This window comes from Balaenoptera musculus, chromosome 8 (assembly GCF_009873245.2).
Source record: "Balaenoptera musculus isolate JJ_BM4_2016_0621 chromosome 8, mBalMus1.pri.v3, whole genome shotgun sequence".
Classification (NCBI taxonomy): Eukaryota; Metazoa; Chordata; class Mammalia; order Artiodactyla; family Balaenopteridae; genus Balaenoptera; species Balaenoptera musculus.
In genome coordinates this window covers 103,100,293-103,120,350 of record NC_045792.1, presented here as the reverse complement: position 1 = coordinate 103,120,350, position 20,058 = coordinate 103,100,293, and the positions used below count along the sequence as shown (strand labels likewise).

Here is a 20,058-nt window from a genome sequence, read left to right as displayed (position 1 = left end):
CTTTTGCCGGGACTATCCTTCCCACTCCTCTGTCTGTCTTTCTGCTGTAGCTCAAAGCTCACCTCCTCCCAAGGCTCCCCAGGGCCACAGCACTGTGCACACACCTTTACGACGACCCTTAATCACACTCCACTGTCACTGTCTGCAAGGTCCTGCCTGGCAGGGACACCATCTTTGCAACCTTGTCATGCAGGAGGCCTTGCTGAAGAGATGTTGTGAAATGATCACATGAATGAAAAGAAAAAATGAATGGCTATTCCAAATTCTGGCTCCTTTTTTTTGGCCACTCGCCTTGCAGGATCTTAGTTCCGTGACCAGGGATCGAACCCAACCCTCGCCCTCTCAGCAGTGAGAGTGCAGAGTCCTAACCACTGGACCACCAAGGAATTCCCCTGGCTCCTTTTTGTTCCCCTAGAAAGTCCCTAGCCTGTCCCTTCCTTCCTCAGACACCACCCCTACCATGACAATCTGAGAGAGAAATCAGAGCAGCAGAATGTCCTGGGCCATACTTGGGATCTGCCTGTTTGCCCATGAGGAGTCCCCACGTCCTGGGAGTCCCTCCTGCCAGAAGAGGTTCACTACTGGTCATCCGCAGACAGCTCCGGACAGCCGCGTTGCAGCAACCCTCAGCAATCAATTTAAAAAATCTGAAAGTTTTCACCCTCCTCCCATGAAAATAACACCCTGGCCTCTTTTCTGATTAAAAACTTTATTTCCAGAAGCAGAACTGTTTTTAACACAGAATTCAAGGGATCGACCTGTCTGTAAAGGCCGAATTCCACCTTCCCAAGTCCCTGACTCCACAGAGGTTCAGAAACTACGCAGCCTAGCTTCACTCCCTGACACCCCATCTTTAGACCCTCTTCTCAGGGCTTGGAGAACTTTCGCTCAGAGCTTAGACTTAGTCTCCCAACTTGTCTCCCTTCAACACCTTTCACAAAAGCTCCATTTCCACGGGAAAGAGACCAGCCCCCCATCTGCCTTCTGAGAGAGGGCGTTTCCATGGGAAACAGGAGAGGAGGGGGCTCCGGCTGGAAGGGCCCTTCACAGGCAGCAAAGTCGCTCCACCTCCTCCTCACAGGCGTAGAAATTTTCAAATAGCTCAGGGGCGGTGCCATTGCACTCAAACCACCTCCTCAACGTGCCCAGAGCCCGGAGGGCGTCGGCTTTGGTGGGCAGGGGCTCGAAGCCGTCCTCTCCGCCCCCCTCCTGGTCTTCAGTGCCCACCTCCTCTTTGCACCCTCCAGACACAGGCTCCTCACCCTCCAGGTCCACAAAGCGGGAAAACTCCTCGAGGCTCAGCCCACCGGGGACGGGTGGCATCTCCGAGGCTTTGTGCGGGGCCAGGGGCGTTTTGCCTGGAGCCAGCCCTTCCTGAACAAAGCTGCTCACGATGAGCTGGAGAGGCACCTTGGCCCAGGCCGCTGCTGCCATGTGTAGAGCGTCCAGCACTGTGATGCCTGCCCCGGCCTCAGCTAGCGATGTGCCAGCCCTCTCGCTCTGGGCGGCAGCCAGCTTGCCCAACAGACGGCGCCGGTAATGGGCCTTAAAGGCCTGGACCACGGAGCTGGGCAGGGAAGGCGTGGTGCTAGCAGCGGACAGAGGCAAGAGCTTCACGTGGCCGAGCCCGGGCAGGCCTGCCAACTCCTCCACCACTCGGGCAGCCAGCAGCAAGGCTACCTGTCGGCCCTGCCGCCCCATGTCCCGATCAAACTGTGCCAACCATTCTGACCAGGGGATGGCCAGGTCAGGGTGGTAGGAGGCGGGCAGGGCCTCACTGCTGACCCCAAAGAAGCATCTTGGGGCAGCCTGGAGCCCACTGACCAACACCCGCCGTTTCTCTGTGCCCCTGCTGTTGGCACACAGCAGCACCTGTACCCGATCACACACACCCACTCTGCCGGGCACTGCCCGATATAGCAAGGGCACTTCAGCACACCCAAAAATGTCCTCTGGGGAGAAATCTTTAAGAGAAAGAGGCAGCTGGGCCTGAGGCGTGGGAGCTGGGGGAGGCGGCTCAGGGGTGAACGGAGGCGCCACTACATGGCGGGCCCCGAAGCCCACGTTGTTTCGGCGTTTCCAGCGGACCAGCCAGCCGATGCTGGGCACAAAGTCCTGGCCCATGATGTCGGCCAGCTCCTTGGCTTTGTGGAGCAGCATGGGCCCCGTCACGTCCCAGGCCTTGGCCTGGGCAATGTGGTACCAGCAGAGCAGAGCCTCATCGATCCCGCTGTACTTGGACTCCCGCTTGCGTTTGCGCTCCCGGTTGGCCGTGCCACTGCACCAGTCCGCCAGCAGCTTCTCCTTATTCTTGCAGATGCGGGAGATCTGGGGCTGGGAGACCTGGAAGCGCCGGGCCACCTCCGACTGGGACATCTTGGACTCATCCAGCAGTTCCAGCACCTGGATCTTCTCGGCCAGGGACAGGGCGTGAAGCTTCTTCTTGCTGCACAGCTCCATGGCGTCTCCACAGCACCTGTGTGGGGAGGAAACGGTGAGCGGGGGCAATGGTGGAGGCCACTCGTGTTGGGAGAGGAGGTCAGTATGAAAAGAGATGTATGAGGCTGGGAGATAGGCTGGTGTCGGGGAGAGGCCAGGGAAGACTGGACCAGCTGGAAGAGGGTGAGGGCACCCTGAGCAGGAGGTGAGAGGGCTGGGCTCAAAGGAAGGGAAATGGCCAGGCTGAGCGAGCAGCGGGCCGGGCACTGATGGGGAGAAATGACAGAACAGAGCCCAGAGGAAGTGGCCCCCCGGTCAGAGGGAGAAGGGAGTCTGGGCTGGGGTTTGGGGGAGAAGGATGAATAGATCCGCGGGGACAGCTGCAGAGGCAACAAAGGAGAGTGGACGGGCGAGGACAGGGGGCCTGGGGCCGAGTGGGGCATGTGTAGGGATAATCAGAGCTGGCGGGAGGAATCCCCGAGAGGGGGAGGGGGATTGGGATGATGGCCTAGGCTGGATTTAGATGAAGATGTTTGGGGCAGGGTGGTGGAGTGAATGAACAGAATTGAGGTGACAGGTGTACAGACGACAAAGAGGGACGGATAGGGGGCTGAAGGAGCAAGTCTAATTTGGTGCTGGGTCCTGAGCAGGTGAGGCTGGGCCAGGGTCCTGCCTGGAAGGGGAGTAGGAGCACAAGGCCGAAAGGGCAGGTGCACAGGCGACAAAGGGCCAGAGGGGTTAGGAGGCCGCGGGCAGCGAGAGGGGCGGGGTGTCCTCAGCCGGGAGGGTCGTGGCCTGGGAGGGGTACCACGGTGCGGGGACGAGCGTCCGGGACCCAGGCAGGCCGGGAGTCGGGCTCCGCAACCCGGCCGGCCTCTCTCCACGGTGACCCGGGGTCCGTCGGCAGGGCGGACCCAGTCATCCGCCCGCCGGGCCTCCAGGCCTCCCCGCCTCCCCGCCTCCCGCTCCGCACCCACCTCAGGCGCTCGTCCCGCGGCTCCCGCCCCGGCCCCGGCCCGGCTCCCGAGCCCCTATCCCGGCGGCTACGGGAGAGCAGGGGAGGGACGCGCGGAGCGGACAGAGGGGCTGCGCGGGCGACGGGCGCGCGCACAGCAGGACCCCAAGCGCGCCGCCCGCGCCGGGCCCTCTCCCGACAGGGAAGACCGCGGTCCGCCGTTCCGCTCCCACCGCCTCAGCCCCGCCTCGGCCCAATTAGATTGGCCTTCGGTGGCGTCCGTCCCGCCCCTGGCTAAGTCTCATTGGACATAGCGAAAGTGGCGGGTCGCCGGGTCCCCCGGGGGACGGAGCTTCCAGTGCTAAGGGACGGCGAGGCGGATCCCGGACGCGGCGGGAGTCCTGGAGGCGCCGCCAGCCTCAGGGGTCCCGGCCCTCTGGGCCTGACGAGACTCTGGGCAGCGTGAACGCCGGAGGTCTTCCTAGCCGTGACCCTAGGCAGCTGCCTCATCTGCCAAACAGGTCTAATACCCCTCATCGAGTTTTTTTTTTAAAAATGGAAGGTTTTAAGCTACACAAAAGATGTTACCATGGACAGCAGTGGCCTCACGTCTATCAGCCCGGCTACAATAAACTACTTGCTTGGGGCCAGTTCTGGTTTAGGGTGAGAAAAGTCTAATTTTTTTTTTTTTTTTTTGGCCATGCCACGCAGCATGCGGGATCTTAGTTCCCCAACCAAGGATCGAACCCGTGCCCCGGCATTGGAAGCGTGGAGTCTTAACCACTGGACAGCCAGGGAAGTCCCAAAGACTAATTTTTATTTAGTTTTGGTACCTGTTGGCAAGATTCTAGTTCCCAAACTCAAGATTTAATATTATTCCCTTCCTTGGTAGCCTTCAGTTCTTTGCAATCAAATATAGACTTTCTAACCTGGGGTCTAGTGCTCCCCATTCAGATCTAGCCTGCTTTCCTCTCCCTTCACAGCTCTGATTGGAGGGCTGGGGCCACAGATGAGTCCCCTTTCTCACAGCTTCCCTTCCCATCCCAATCCTGATCCCTCTTCCATCCTGCCGTATGCCATCCTAAATCCACCTCCTGCAAACTTTCCAAATTTCCTCACTTATGCCTGCTAGTGTCCTCATCAGCATTCTCATTTCTTACATTTTTCGTCTATCTGTTCTGGCCTTAGACTACTGAACCACCAAGGATCATGTCATTGCTTTCCTCCCTCTGCTCCAGGCCTCCTTCCATGTAAAGGCACGAGGATGGGGGCAGTGTTGTCCCTAACACAGTTCCCAAACTAGAGCACCTGCTTACTTAACTGAACACAAGGGCCTAGGCCACACCTTTCAGTAGGAAACAGTGGCTTTCAGACTGTCCCAGAAAACCTTAAAGATACTTCAGGGGGTTCATAACTGATTCAAATCTTTAAAACGGCTGCAGGAAAAGGGAACATTTTGTACGTGTACATATGCCTGGAGGAAGGCTGCAGTGCCGCGCCACGGGCTGAGTTCACGCACGCTGCATACAGTGAAAGCACGTCAGGCAAGCAAGGCTGAGGTATCGCTCTGCTCATGTTCCTTACTCGTACAGAAAGGTTTCATGTGTTTCACTGTGATGTCATTAATTTTCCTGTCATTATAATCAATCTTCTGGACCTATTTTTAAGTATCTGAAATCGCAAGGTCAACTGTTACAAACCTGTCACCACTTGCATATACAAATCCAGCAGAATTTCCTCCAAACCAACAAAAATACAGAAATAAACAGGATTTTAACGTTATTTTTTAACCCAAATTTTGTATTAATCAAAACAACTTCATCGTTCTTTATAAAAAAATTGTTATAACCTAATTTACATAAGATATTAAAACAAATACCCAATTTTATATCAACTTAATCTATTGAGGTTAAGCAAAAATTTTAATTTGGGGTAAAAGCTATGCTTCAAAACATTTAAAAGCCACTGTCCTAAGGAAGAAAGTTTTAGGATGAAGTGGCCTTAACCAGGAAAGGGAGTCTGGAGATAAACAATCCAGCAGAGGGCTCTGTGTAAAAATGTTTATTTGTACTAATGCTTAGAATACAGGAACTAAAGAAAGAAAAAAAAAAAAGACACCTCAACTCCAAAATGACAGTGAATTAGGGCCTGCCCACAGCCAAGGGGAAGGACACTCCAGGGTGTCCTGGCATGGACTGTCCCCGCCCCCCACACTACTTAATGTGTCACCAGGCAGAAAATTGAAGAATCAGGGTGCGAAGACCTTACCAGCTGCTAGCGAGTGTGCCAGGGAAGAAAGGGATGTCTATGTGGCTTCCCCACCACCCAGGAGCCAGGATACACAGAGCAGGAGGCAGAGGCTCCCAATTCAGTTAAGGGCAGGAGCTGAATGCCCAGGTCCAGGAAGAACAAAAAGGGGGTTTCGGAGGTAGGCTTTTTCATCGAGTTAAAAAACAGGCACATTATCCAACATCTCCCTGTGGCCCCCAAGCAGTTGGCCTGGCCCCCTAATGCTTCCCCTCTCCCCACAAAACCAAAGGGAATAAGGAGGGGAGGCAGAAGACAGGAAATAACAAGGGTGGGGAATGCTTCAGTCACTAGAGACCAGCGCCCGTGACAGTGAGCCAGGCAAGCACAAGGAACAATCAGGTGAAGCTGCTACTCCCCGTGGCGTGGGGTGGTGGGAATGGGATAGAGCCAGGAGGGTGACCAAGAGCATCCTGGCTCAGGCAAAGGATCCTGGGTAGCAGGAACAGAGAGCCGCAGAGAGCCACTCTGGGGGAAGGAGGCTGTGAGGCTAAGCAGCACAGAGGGCACCGGAAGCTTCTTGCAAGCTTGCTCAGTTCTCACTCCCAGCTGCTCTGGCAGAGGCCCCAGCCTGGCTCACCTCCAGGGGAAGGGGAAACCCTGGGGACCAGAGTGGAGGCAGAGCTGAGAGAAGTGAGCTGCTCTCCCACTCTTTCTCAGAGGACACTCTTTGAACCCTGTGAATACCAGGGCCGGGGCCCAAGGCAGACAGAGTGAATGCACTTCATGGAGAACAGTGAGAAGCTGGGCCCACAGGTATGCCTTGGGGCAGTGTGACGCTCCGTTCTCCCTGAGGGCCTGGGGCCAGAGGCGGTCAGAGCTGCCACCTCAGCCTGCTGCTGCCAAAGGCAGGTTGGCACGACCTCCCCGAGGTTCTCTGGACTTGTGAAAGAGATTAGGAAGGGAAGGTGGGTATGAAAAACAGGAGAGAAACAGCCCTAGATGTATGCGGGATCGGGGGTGGCCACATCAAGAGGAGTTCTGATTCTGGTAGATGGAAGCTTTCTCCTTCAGCAGGTCCAGACACAAGTGGCAGCTCCAACTTCCTGCAGAGAAGAATAACGGGGTTAGGAGGGGCCCCGCCCAATCCTCATCTGCTGTCCTTCTACTCCCCACACCTCACCTCCAGTAGCAGGATTGGCTACAGGTAGGATGGGAGATGTTCTGCAGTAGCAAAGTTTCACAGTTATCCTGAGCAGGGAGGAACTCTAGGTCTCCAAATATCATGAAAAATAATTCTCAATGGAGATATAAGAAATAATCGCCTGGAGGCCTATTTCAGAATACAGACGCCTCTTGGCCTATTAAATCAGAATCACTAAAGAGGACCTGGGTAGAGATAACTTTTTTAAAGCTTTAAAAAGCTTTAAACTTGTGATTACAGAAGAACCAGACTTCATTCTCAGGGCCCTGAAGGTTAGAATAAAGATCATGAATAGAGGCTCTAGAGAAACCAATATTGATTCCACATAAGACAGCTTTCTGTGAAGACCACGGAAAGATGAGAAGGGCTCCCCACCGTCACTAGGTGTCTGAGCAGAGGCTGAGGACCCAATCAGAGGAAAGGGGGCCAACTATGATGACCCAACTTGTTGTGACCCAAGTCTGGTTTCACAGAAAAACAGGAAATAATGTCCCTTATGAGAAAAATAATTAGCTCATACCTTGTTTATTAATATTTGCTATGGTTGGATTCTTCTATGCTTTTTTTGAGAAACAAAATTAGCCCTTAATGCCTTGAAGTTATAAGCATAATTGTACATATGTGTATTCGAACATTATTCTGGGGGAAAGAATCCACAGCTTTTATCAGCTCTTCAGAGATATGTGACTCTCAAAAAGGTAAGATCCTTTCTGACCCAAAGGTAAATATGCAGCAGTTGATAAGCTTTTCTGTAAGTAGCCAGAGAGTGTTAACTACTTGAGGCTTCATGAACCACATACAGTCTCAGCCACATCTTTTTTTTAAAAAGACCTCTCTTTAAAAATGTAAAAGTCGGGCTTCCCTGGTGGCACAGTGGTTGAGAATCTGCCTGCCAATGCAGGGGAAACGGGTTCGAGCCCTGGTCTGGGAAGATCCCACATGCCGCGGAGCGATTAGGCCTGTGAGCCACAGTTGCTGAGCCTGCGCGTCTGGAGCCTGTGCTCCGCAACAAGAGAGGCCGCAATAGTGAGAGGTTCGCGCCACCGCGATGAAGAGTGGCCCCCGCTTGCCGCAAGTAGAGAAAGCCCTCGCACAGAAACGAAGACCCAACACAGCCATAAATAAATAAATAAATAAATAAATTAATTAATTAAAAAAAAAAAAGTAAAAGTCATTTTTAGCTTGTGAGCTATATGTACTAGCTGCAGCTAGGTGTGGCCAGAGGGTCATAGTATGCAAACCCCTGACCTAGAGCCTAGACCATCTGATGGTTCTACGGGGTCCCCCTGCGAGCTGCCTGCAACTCTCCACTACCTCAGTGTCTGACAGCACTTCATTAGGAAAGCCTTTGTACAGTTAATGTAGAATTGTGCCTGTGAACTGATATTTTATGATTTAAAAAACCCAAAAAACACACTACTTCTCCTCAAACATGGCATGACAGATGAAACTTATAAACGCGGTATGACAGATGAAAAAGCTGAGTGCTCCCCTGCAGCTGCTAAAGGACCCTCAGACTTTGTTAGTGGCCTCCTTCTCCAGGGGGTGACAGCAGTCTGACCTACACTACAAGTCAGCCCACGTCACACAGTGAGCTACTTTCTCTCGCCTGTAATGCTGGCCCACATCCTTTGTCACAGTAACAGCTACTAGGCATTTGTGTCCTCCTGAGTAAGCTTGTGAATTTCTATAAAGGAGGGGCTTCGGCACAGACAGCTGGCTGGAAGAGGACTTGCGGCGAGGCAGCCACTTTTTGGTGTCACCACTGGTTTTGTCGAAGACCTTCCATAAACTTGAAGCATCGTTAAGCACTGCTGGAGGGCCAGAGTGACCCACTCAGGCTCCAGGTTCAACTCCCTCCCCCGCACACTGGCAGAAACGAACGCTCACATCTGCCGAGAGTGGAGTGCTAAAACTAGTCTCGCGTCAGACAAACTACGAACTGAGTTTCTTAGACTTGTTGGAGGAAAACAAATCTCTCCTTCTGGTAATTATTCTCTGCTCAGCATCTGTTTTCTCTCAGGCTGTCGATTTTCTGTGTTTGTAAATGTTACCTGGTGATAATGTACAAACATTAAAGCCTCAAAGTTGCAATGCTAGGAAAGCACTCTGAACTGAGTGAAGGCAATGTGCCTACTCCCTAATCTGAAAGAATGTATCACTGATATGAGAACTCAATTACCGTACAGGTGATTTTCCAAGTTATTAATAAAATACTTGTTCTGAGTAAGAGATCAGGGAAACCTACCTTCAGGAGGCTCAGACATAGACGGGGTGAGACAATACATGTGGTAGCCACGATCGCAGTCATCACAGAAGAGCAGCTGGTCCTAGAGAAGGCAAGATGGAAGAGGAGGGGGGAGGTGAATGACTAACGGGCCTCAGCTGGGCCGCTGGGGACAGGTAGGAAGGAGGGCTTCTGCAGACACGGCTGCTAATTCCAGGAGGGGCAGGATAGATGGCAGTAAGAACAGACATGGGACCCTCTGGACAGAAAATCACTGCTGTCCACTTCCACCCAGACAGAGTCACTACTGTCATCCCACCTGGACGCCACCAGCCACCTAACGGATCTCATGGCCTCCACATTGTTCCCTCCCAATCTGTTCTCCACAGAGCAGCCAGTTACCTTTTCAAAATGTAAGACAAACCACATCACTCCTGATTAAACTCTCAGACCTGATGGCACCTGCCTTCCAGTCTCATCTTTTACTTGCTCTCCCACTGCAGGAGGGCTCCAGCTGGCCACAATCAACCCAGTGTGTCCACCTTTAGGCCTTTGTGCTGGCTACTCTTTCCTGGGAATACTCTCTCTCCAAATCTTCCTGGACTGTCTCCTTTGTATCATCCAAACCTTGACACCAACATCACCTCCTCAGAAAAGACCTCTATCTAAATCAGTTATCCAGTTACTCTCTGCCACATTACTGGTTTCATTTTCTTCATGGAATATCATAAAAACGTCACCCATTTCCTTGCTTACTGCTTGTTCCCGCAAGAATGTAAACCCCATGAAAGCAGGGACCCTGTTTGTCTTTAGCGTGCTTATTGCCTAAAACAGTGTCTGACACAAAGTCGGTACTCAGTGAACACCTGCCAAACAAATCAAAGTTCCCATGGGTGGAAAGTACAGTTAAAAGCTGAGCAGGAGCGTGCTGGGGGCGGGGGGCGGAGGGGGACGGGACGACACACGCACATCGTTCTCGGAGGTGCCACAGATGTTGCAGCACTTGCACTCGATGCACTGCCAGCGGTAGGTCTTCACTGCTGCCATCATCACGGGGGTGAACTGGAGGCAGGACGGATGCCCTGTGGGGGGGAGCAAGTGAAACAGGCAGCCGGAGATCGGGGAGAAGCGAGGTGACCTGGTTGACTGTGACAGCCACTGGATGCTGGCAAGCCACGAGCCCCTCGGGGACTGGGTGCCGGCTAGGGCTGCCCTGGCCCTGGGTTGGAGGTACCTGAGCGGCCACAGTCAGAACAGGACACCAGCTCCTCGGGCTGTCCTGTCTTCTTGTTGATCTTGGAGTCCCCCAGGCAGAAGTCACAGTAGTTGTTGGGCAGGGCCAATCCATCGGGACCCTTCTTGGCTACAGGGAGAAAGGGAAGAACTTTCATGATACCCATGTGGGCCTCTGGGTCTCTCAACATCCCGGCAGGGAGGGCTTTTCATAACCAGGCCGACTCCTGCTTGCCCCACCTCTGACACCAGCTTACATTTCTGCTCCTCGGACCTCTGGGAAACCGGGGTGGGTGGCTGCGAGTCTTCCTTGTCCTCGCCCTCCTCCTCAGCCAAGTGGGAGTGGGCATAGTGGTAACTGAGGCCTGGTCGGTTCTTGTAACGTTTTCCACAAACTAAGCGCGGAGAAGATTGCAGAGAAAGGTGTCAGGATCCCAGAGTGCCACATCCCTGCCCCTCTAAGCTGTGGGCTCCACCTGAGGCAGAGGTAATCACCCCCATCAGCTCTGCTCAGGGACAGGCCTTTAGTGACAGCCGCCTCCCCTTGGCCAGGAACATCAGGCCTGGGGCTCTCCAGCTTCCATGGCTCTTCTCCCTACTAAACCCCAGCCCGTGGCCACCTCTACTCCTCCACGTAGGCTGTCTGGGAGGCTGAGCCCTTGCCCCATCACCGCCTGCCCTGGGAATAGTCTGGGGAGCTCCAGGTCAGGAGGGAGAGGAAATTTCTATAGTCTTGCGATATGGCAGGAAGGAGGAAAGGTAGCAGAGACTCCGAACTTTTTTACCTCTCAGTAAATGAAGGAGGCTCATGCTACTCCATATATAACATAGCCCATCTCTGCCCAGATAAGGGAGCTAGGGGGTGGATCTCTTGGGCATAAGCTACCAACTGCGTCTGCTGGGGTAGCCGTCTCCCAAAGAAACTCAAAGACACTCCCACATCAGTGCCCTGCCCAACCCCCCCGGCCCCCAACCAGCAAGGAAAGCAGATCCCCATGAGGCATCTCAGTTTTGAGCAGTGATACCAAGAAGAGCAGGGGGCAGCAGGAAAGGAACAGGGAAGGGATGGGAGGAGGGGGTGGCGGGATGGTGGGGAACGTTAGCTGACCACTCTGTGTCCGTTTTGGGGCAGAGGGATCTGTTTGTAACGGGTTCCTTGTAATGCTTTTGAAGCCACCCCATGCAGTGGGCCCGAGCAGCCCTAGGAGCAACTTTGTGGGAGACAAGCAGTGGTAAAGGCAGCTTCCAGGACTGTGAGGAGCGGAGCACAGTAGAAGGTCCATCGCTCCTATCCCCATGCCATTCCAGAGACTTTAAGACTAGCATCACAGATGAGAAAGGCAGGAACAAGGGAGGAGGGAAAAAGGGATAGGAAAACCAAAAGTCTGAAAAGTTGAGAGAGCTACCTCTCTGGGGCGCTTTCGAGGTATGCTTTTGTTTGAAACTATCTGAAAGACAGAAAGAAAAGTCATGAGAAGAAGGCCTTGATACACTTGAGACAGGTGCGGCAGCAGCAGGAAAGCGGAGCAAACGAGAGAGAAACCCCAGCGGTGATGGTGCTCCCGGGGTGGAGGGACAGAAGTGGGGCAAGAGAGAGAAAAGGGGGAGAGAGAACAGACATTGAAAAAGTCAGTGTTGGACTCCTGGGGCCCTGACTTGATTGGGGCCAGCAGACCTGGATGCCACCTACTTGAGGCCAACCCTGCCTGCTGTGTGCACCCCTCAGGGGTACCCCCACCCTGAGGACAGCAATCTCCCCCAGAGCATGCAGGGCTCACCCACCATGGAGCGGAGGCCAGGGCCTCTCAGGGATCTCAGAGGGAACCAGTCAGCAGGCAGGACAAGAGTCCAGGCTTGTTTTACCACTTTGAACAAGAACACAACCTTCCCTCCTCTCATATCCTGAGGAGCTGGGTCCAAGGCAAGGACTACCCACCCACTCGTGAGGCACTCACTGTCACAGGCATAGGGTTTATCTCGATCCTCCAGGATGGAAGCGTCCAGCTTCTTACGGGCACTGCCCACACCTTTACCCTGTGAAGAAGAGCAAAAAGATGCCCTTAATAAGGTGTCTAGGCCTGAGGAGTTAGACTCTCCTGGAAGCTGGCTGCTAATCTCACTCAAGAGGGAAAATGGCAACAACAGGCAATAAAACAGTGGGACTGTGCAGGCTACCTGAGCCCCCAGGCTGCAGGTAGCACTTGGCCCCTCACCTTGGACTTCCCCTTGCCCCGACGCTTGGGAGTGTCTTCTTCATAGTCCTCATCATCGAGGTCATCCAGGAAGTCATCCGGTTCTAGGATCCGCTGAGTGGACAGGAAGATCAGGATGGGCAGAAATAAGGAACATCCAAAAGCTCCCCCACGATGGGACGGGCCCAGGCCGCCCACAGCCTCCTCTGTGACCTGGTCCATCCACTCCAGTCTCACTCCTCACTGCTGTTCTTTCAGTGCTTTGGGCTCTCCTTCCTCTGCGCCTCTCTTCATGTTGCTCCCCTAGCCTGGAATGCCTTTCCCATCATCTCCAAGTGGCTAAGTCAAACCCCATGTTTTCATAAAACTTTCCCTGATACCCCAAGTAGCTGTGGCCTCTCCTGCCTCTGATCTGCCACCTTAGGTGCATGTTAGTGGTGGTTCCCTTCCGACACCTCACTTCCCAGATTTAAATTAGAGCTTTCCTGCTTACTTGGGTGGCCTGGTGGGAAGTTTTTGTTTTTCACTGATCTGCTGCAGCCTCCCTATATGTGAACTGGGCAACAATACCTATTTCATAAGGTTGTAGAGACTGGAGAAGATGATGGAAAAGCACTTAGCACAGTGCCTGGCATATTTTTAGCTCTTATTATTTTTATGTACAGTTTTATCTTCCTTGTTGGCAGGGACCAGGTCTGCATCACCCATGAAACCCCAGGCACCAAAAAACTTTGGTGGCAACAGAAGATGAATGAGAGTCTGTAGTTAGAAGGACAGGAGCAGGAAAGACTGGAAGGTAACAACGAAGTTCTCGTTAAGGAATGGAGCAGGAACAGAACTCCAGGCGGCTGCCTCCAGGCCCACAGCTTCTACTTCTATTCTGATTACTGGGTGGCCTCTGATGAAAAGGGGACTGAATTCCATCAAAGTTCCCTTAACCACAGTGTTAATCTTGTACCTTCCGTGCTCGACTGTTCGTCACAGGAAACTCGCCCAGGCTGTCATCATCAACTCGGGGATCTGGGGCGCCTCGCTTCTCCAGGGGGTCGGTGCGCAACAGAGCCTCTAAACTACTGCCGTCCTGAGAGATCAGCCCCTCCTTCTTCAGGGTCTGGTCTGTGTCTGCAGGCAAGGCCAGGAGGAAGCGAGGCTCAGAAGGGCTGAAAGCAGACCTCTCCGGGTGTTTAAAGTGCTAGACCAGCCACTAGGCAGTCACTGTCTTCTGGTCTCTGGCTGCCCAGGAACCAAGACACCGTGGTTCACTTGGCACCGTAACTTATCTGTTTACCTGTCTCTTCCATTTGACTGAGTTCTTTACAGAAGGAATCACATCTCATTCGTTTTAGTATCTTTAGGATCTAGCACTGGGCCTGGTACGTAACAGGTGATTGGCAGGCCTCCTACTACACAGCAGGCTATGCCCCTGCTCAGGGAGGAGTGCGCTTTACCTGGTTTAATAGATGGGAAAGAGAGTCTTGGATCCTCAGGAGGGTGGGCTCGCCGCTTTTTCCGCCAGCGCCGGGCAGGGTAGGAGTACAGCTGCCCAGAGGCCAATCCTGTGGAAGGGAAAAAGAGAGAGAAGTCAAGACCTAACCCTAGAAAATAATACCAAACACTTTCTGCATGAGTAGGCCCTGACTGAGTTCTAGAACAAGGGAGGAATGTGGACAGTGAGGGCCTGGGGACGGGGTGGGGACAAGAAAAAGAGATGCAAGCTCAGAGGCCTTGGCTAACACATAGCTCTCCAGAAGCCCAACAAGAGCTTCCGCAGTGCAGCCCTGCAGAAAACAGAGATGCTTCATCCTCCCTGGGCTTCTAATCATGGGAAGACTATAATCATCCATGGGTGGAAGGCAGTAAGGAAAACCCTTTCAGCTGCTCATCCCCTAAGATGAGGAAGCTTCTTCCTCCTTGTGCTCCTGAGTGGACCCTCACCTGGACCCCGGTGTCGCTTTTCCATCCAGATATAACAGTTGCTCTGTGCTACTCCGGTCTGTGAGTCCAAGAAAGGCAGGCGCACGCTGCGCTCAGCACAGAGGCGGGCATTGTAATTGTGGCACTGCTCCATTGCATCTTTGTAATACTGCTCCCCAAGGCTGCGGGAAAGACAAAGATCAGGTGTGTGTGTGTGTGTGTATGTGTTGGGCTGGTGCTGAGCTATCCCTTTCACTTGCCATCTGCTTCTCTAGAAGGCTCAAGGGACTCGGAGAGCGTCACTCTGCTTTTATTTGCTACCATTTCTGCCTCATGGGACACCAAGCCCCTTCACTAAGCCATTACGAGGAAAGGTACTTTCCAAATAAATTACCGTCAGGAACACAGGATTTCATCATGTGTCTAATTGGACCTTAGTCTAACCCACAAAGAGGGGAAGAAAATAATGTTCATTCTGTGCCTCTCAAGAGTATAACCCTGTGCTAGCCAAGATACTATTTCTCTTAACCCTCAGGATTCTGAGAAGCAGAGGTTAGCTCCTTTTTACAAATGAGAAAAGAGTTCAAAAAGGTCTGGGGGACTTATGAAACTATATTTAGCAAACTCTATACAAACTCTATCTATACAAACTATCTATACAATGAAATTCTACTTAGCCATAAAAAAAAAAAAAAGAAGGAAGCTCTTCGTGTACTAACATTAAACAATCTCCAAGATAACTAGAAAAAAAAAAAGGTACAGGGCTGAGGAGTGTTATAGGATGCCACCATTTATGTAGCCAATTGGTGGAAAAGAAACTGTAGGCCTCCAAGGAGAAAAACCAGGTGACTAGGGGACTTTCTCCCATGTGCCATTTTATATCTTCTGAATTTTAAACTAGGTGCTTAGCCAACTAACTAATTCTATATACTAATTTTACAATCAATGGAAAACATCAGAAAATACTTGAACACTCTCGAAGACTACTTTCTACTGAGTACCATTACACTGATACAAAACCTGTTTCCTCAAAGGCCTATCCTAGGCCCTTCTCCATTCTCACACCATCAAATTTTTTAGGAAAAAAACTTCTTGGACTCAAAAGATTCAATTTGAAATCTGATTTTTTAAAGTGCTTTAAAAAGCTGCAAAACTGCACAGTGCCAGGAGTTATCTGGTTCTAAGAAACATGTATGGGCTTCCCTGGTGGTGCAGTGGTTAAGAATCCACCTGCCAATGCAGGGGACACGGGTTTGATCCCTGGTCTGGGAAGATCCCACATGCCACAGAGCAACTAAGCCTGTGCGCCACAACTACTGAGCCTGCGCTCTAGAGCCCGCGAGCCACAACTACTGAAGCCCGTGCACCTAGAGCCCGTGCTCTGCAACAAGAGAAGCCACCGCAATGAGAAGCCCGCGCACTGCAACAGAGTAGCCCCGGCTCACCACAACTAGAGAAAGCCTGCGCACAGCAATGAAGATCCAACGCAGCCAAAAATAAAAGTAAATAAATTAAGAAGCACGTATATAGAACCAATCTTGTTCTCATGCTTCAGGGTTTAACAAGTACTTTAGTATGGGAACTTTAACTATATTCACATTTATATATCCAATCAATCTCAAAATAAACAAAATGAGGGCAGAGATGATTTTTTTCCCCACAATATCCTCAGTACCCATGATGGTGTGTGAAACATCTTGACTAAGGAGTAAAAAGACCTGGCTTGGCTGCAAGTCACCACATAAACGTGGACATTTAATCAACCTACATGGACCCCAGGTTCCTATGCTATTGACTGGGGAGGCTGAACTAGATAAGCTCTGACATATTCTACAAGAGGGAGACTCCTAGCAAGAGAAGCTGAACCGAGGTCCTCTGCTGTTTATGTCCATAACTCAAGCTACAGCAACAAACCCTTCTCTGGAATCTGAGGGGGGCTTTCACTGGGCAGCCACAATAGACCACTTAGGCACAGCTTAGCACATTCCCAGCAACTGAAAAAGACACACACTGCACACACATCTTGTGACACCACAAGACAGCCTGGCTTGATTCAATGAGCCGTAATGACTGTAATTTGAGGTAGGCATGAATCTTGTATTGGAGAGTAGAGCGAAGGGAAGAGGCTCATATTTGCTCGCCTTTAGGAGGCAGCCATGTCCTCACTAAACAGAGGAAAACTGGATAAACAAGGCTGAGTGCAGCAGCTCCTTTGTTTCCACTGATGGGAATTGACACTGACACTGTAAGTCAAATGGAAGGAAGGGCTAGACAGGCTGAGAGCTGCAAAGTCAGAACAAGGAAGCTGGAAACAGCTGGGGGGGATGGATGAGAGATGTTCTATCAAAGCTCTTGTGAGTTAAGTGGGATTTCGGAAGGTGGGGCAAACTGTCTCGTGAGTAAGAGAGCTGAGAATGAAACACCAGTTGGAGGAAGAGAGGATCTGATGAGGCTAGAGCAAGAGAGAATGAGAGGGATCTCTTAAGAATCTAAGGCTCCTGTTTCAAGAAATTTCAAGGTAACATCATTCTCCAGATCTCGTTACCTAACTCAGAGGATTTCAAAACCAGTCAGCAACCATAGCTATTTTATACTATTATTTTGCCCTAGTAAGACTCCTTAAAGATTGTTTCAATTCTGACACCACATTTGGGAGGGACAGAGAATTTATGAACAGGGCAATTCTTCTCCCAGAACAAGATGCAAGTCAGAAAAGATGAGCTAGCAGTCCTGACCTCGATGTATAACCTCAGCTGTCAGAAGACTAGGCACACCATGATCAAGAGAAGCGCCAGAAAAGCACCTCTTTCCAGGATGAGAATGGTACAGGAAGACTGCAAGTCCCTTCTTAAAGGGCAAGTTCTGTAGGGAAATGTATTAACTGTGGTCCACAGCTCTCTGCAGCTAGAACTGAGGAGGAGAAAGTTGGTTTCTCATTACTGGTATTCAGGAACCAGTGGCTGGTGACCCTCACGATCTCTACAGTTCTTTAAAGAGAAATAAGAAGTCGTGCTCTATTTAAATGGCCAAACCCTCATTTCTAACATCACACAAAAGGGTTGCTAACCCTATTTCCCAGATGAAAGTCTTCCAACATAAAGAATCTCATTACATATAACTCTTAAACCTAGGCTAGTCTGACATTCCCCCAGTACAGTAAGGTAGAAGCTTTGATTCTTTTTCGAGAAGCATGAAACCTGTGTAAAACCTCCCCTTACAATGGGACAGGGGGAGTCAACAAAGAGAAAGGTAGGGAAACAAAGAAAGAACATCTGAGTCAGGAAGGATAACTATATAAATGGCAGATCAACAGCATCATTTCTAAATTGAGGGAAATGTCAGCTTGAAAAGAGAGCTGGGGAAACTGGAGTGGGCAGATCAGAGAGAAAGATAATAGTGTTGGGAGGGGGGGTGGCTGAAAGAGGCAGCAGGATGGAGCTGAAAGCAAGTTAAAAAAAAAAAAAAACAACCCACAAGAGGAGAAGGAGAAGGCACTTAGCTTAATGGAAGTGGGAAAGCATTCTCAAAGAAAAGGCTCCAGGCAGGGGGAGGGAGAGAAGCAAATGTACCCTTAAAAAGGGCTCTTGGGAAGAGTGGGGCTCAGCCCACCACAAAGACAGATGAGAAGCTGTGAGTCCTTTAGAAGAGTTCCCAAACCTTTACCTCGTCATTCAGTCAAAATCCAAAACTAGACACCTAGACAGCTCTCAATTTTCCTACCTCTGCAGCCAGCCAAACTTACCCATTAAAGGAGCTTGCTGTATTCGCCCACGGGGGGCATGAACCCATTGCAAAATTCATTCAGATTCTTCTGCAGGGAGGAGGCTGGGTTACATCAAGTCCCAAGGCATCTTTAACTCACAGCTAACAGGCCATTCTCCATTTACCCAACAACCATTAGCTTTAACCTTGCTCGAAATCTACCCAGCCCAAGAGTATTGCAGAGCGAAGACGGGCAGCCTAGATGCCCATCTGGGCGGCAGGGCGGCCTGGACCGCGTCCGTCCAATGCCCGCTTTTGGATGGCTGGGATTGGGCGGCGCAAAGGCCCTATTCCCTGAAGTTCTTTCCCTCTGTATCTGCTCCTCAACAAATTCTTCCCAAGAATATTTTTGGTCTCGGGTACCTGATACTCAAGGACCACCCGCTCCCCCTCCCCCCCGCCCCGGAACATCACGGGGTTGTTTAGAATAAAACAGCCCAGAGTGCTTAACAGCGCCAGGGCTGCCGAGCCTGCTCTTCCAGGGCCGGTTGCGTGCAGCCGCTGAGAAGGGGTCGGCGGCCGGGCCACTCCCGGGTCCGCCCTCTGCCTGGCTCCCCCGGACTGAGGCGTCTCGGGAGCGAACCCGGGACCGTCTCTCGTACGCAACAAGGGCGCCATACTCTGGAAACCCTCAGCATGAAGGCAGCGCCCAGACCGCATAGCCCCACAGGGAGGCTGCCCGTTAGGGGCTCCCGTGGGCCACCCTCAGGGCCTCCACAAGTTTCCAAAGAAGCGCAACGTCTTCTCCGGAGTCTCCTGTTGCCCTCCCCACTAGGAGTCGCAACAAGGCCTTCCCGGGCACGTCCCTCTCTCCGCCTCGTCCCTTCCCATACCGTCCCCTGCTCCCAGGCCCCTTACAAGACCTCCCGGCCTAGGAGAGATCGAAACGGCCACTCACAGCTTCACTACATTTTCCACCACAGCCGCCATCTTCCCGGCTCCTTTCCCTCAGGCCGGGAGGCCCGAAGCCTGCAGCGCGCAGGCGCTGGGGCCGCACGGGGAACCAGTTTCCTCGTCCTTCTGCGCAGGCGCCGCCCGGGCGCGCCCGCCCGAGAGCTAGCGACGGAGAACGAGCTACTTGTCGGGTCTCCGGGGCCAGGGAGACGAGGGACGAGTGCGCAGGCGCGACGAAGACGGGCGCGCGTCCCGAGACGCCTGCTCCAGCTCTCCCTCTTCCACCTGGTGGAGTGGGAGGAGAGAGGGAGGGTCTGGGCCCGTCCAAAAATGAGAAGGTGAGAGGTTGGTGAGAACTGGCAGGTCCAGAGGTGGCCTAGATAGAGTTCATGCGTCCTGCTGCCTCGCAGACCTTTCTTTAACCTCGTGGTTAACCCTTTACCCTCACTTACAGGCCAGGGGTTGGTGGGTACCCGAAGGTAAGAGGAGAGAACAGTCCACTTGGGCTGCCAAACATGTGCCCATTTTAGGGAGGGGGAAATTAGCTCCCAGAACCTGGCAGATCTTTGGCCTGAATATTGGGGGTCTGACAGAAGTTCCCCCACCTTCCTGCCACCATATCAAGCCACCAACTTAACTGATGCCCGCCTCTTCTCCCTTGCTTCCTACTCCCAAGCTCGTTCCCTCCATGAAGAACTTCCCTCCTGCAACTATCTTCTGTACCATTTATTTCTCCTTCACTATTTTTTAAAAGTTTTATTTATTTATTTATGGCTGTGTTGGGTCTTCGTTGCTGCATGTGGGCTTTCTCTAGTTGCGGCGAGCAGGGGCTACTCTTCGTTGAGGTGCGCAGGCTTCTCATTGCGGTGGCTTCTCCCGTTATGGAGCACGGGCTGTAGGCGCGCGGGCTTCAGTAGTTGTGGCACGTGTGCTCAGGAGTTGTGGCTCACGGGCTCTAGAGCACAGGCTCAGTAGTTGTGGCGCACGGGCT

The 20,058-nt window shown here is 52.2% G+C and overlaps 2 protein-coding genes across 7 annotated transcripts; both read right to left on the bottom strand.

Moving 5' to 3' along the window:
• Nucleotides 1-716: 716 nt before the first annotated feature.
• TIGD3 (tigger transposable element derived 3) lies at nucleotides 717-3,624 on the bottom strand. Its single transcript, XM_036860914.1, has 2 exons — nucleotides 3,417-3,624; nucleotides 717-2,476 (listed from the first exon to the last, which is right to left on the bottom strand). The coding sequence occupies exon 2, from the start codon at nucleotides 2,458-2,460 to the stop codon at nucleotides 1,045-1,047; it is 1,416 nt and encodes a 471-aa protein (XP_036716809.1). The 5' UTR covers nucleotides 2,461-2,476; nucleotides 3,417-3,624; the 3' UTR covers nucleotides 717-1,044.
• Nucleotides 3,625-5,304: 1,680 nt separating this feature from the next.
• Nucleotides 5,305-19,350, bottom strand: DPF2 (double PHD fingers 2). Of its 6 annotated transcripts, none has more exons than XM_036860916.1 (13): nucleotides 19,072-19,158; nucleotides 18,154-18,222; nucleotides 14,433-14,593; nucleotides 13,946-14,053; nucleotides 13,456-13,619; nucleotides 12,519-12,608; nucleotides 12,261-12,339; nucleotides 11,712-11,753; nucleotides 10,563-10,700; nucleotides 10,307-10,435; nucleotides 10,042-10,154; nucleotides 9,094-9,175; nucleotides 5,305-6,747 (listed from the first exon to the last, which is right to left on the bottom strand). In XM_036860916.1, the coding sequence occupies exons 2-13, from the start codon at nucleotides 18,210-18,212 to the stop codon at nucleotides 6,671-6,673; spliced, it is 1,242 nt and encodes a 413-aa protein (XP_036716811.1). In that variant the 5' UTR covers nucleotides 18,213-18,222; nucleotides 19,072-19,158; the 3' UTR covers nucleotides 5,305-6,670. The 6 variants fall into 6 exon arrangements, with proteins under 6 accessions (XP_036716811.1, XP_036716810.1, XP_036716813.1 ...); XM_036860915.1 differs by having other exon boundaries at nucleotides 5,307-6,747; nucleotides 12,519-12,611; XM_036860918.1 differs by lacking the exon at nucleotides 11,712-11,753 and having other exon boundaries at nucleotides 5,309-6,747; nucleotides 12,519-12,611; nucleotides 19,072-19,157.
• Between the last annotated feature and the right edge of the window lie 708 nt (nucleotides 19,351-20,058).

Excerpts from the sequence above, each read along its gene's own strand:
- TIGD3 (XM_036860914.1), bottom strand. The coding sequence starts at position 2,460 with ATGGAGCTGTGCAGCAAGAAGAAGCTTCACGCCCTGTCCCTGGCCGAG.
- DPF2 (XM_036860915.1), bottom strand. The coding sequence starts at position 18,212 with ATGAATTTTGCAATGGGTTCATGCCCCCCGTGGGCGAATACAGCAAGC. Across the intron at positions 14,054-14,432 it reads AAAGCGACACCGGGGTCCAG|GATTGGCCTCTGGGCAGCTG; the intron begins GTGAGGGTCCAC and ends TCCCTTCCACAG. Across the intron at positions 9,176-10,041 it reads GTGGCACCTCCGAGAACGAT|GACCAGCTGCTCTTCTGTGA; the intron begins GTGCGTGTGTCG and ends TGCCTTCTCTAG.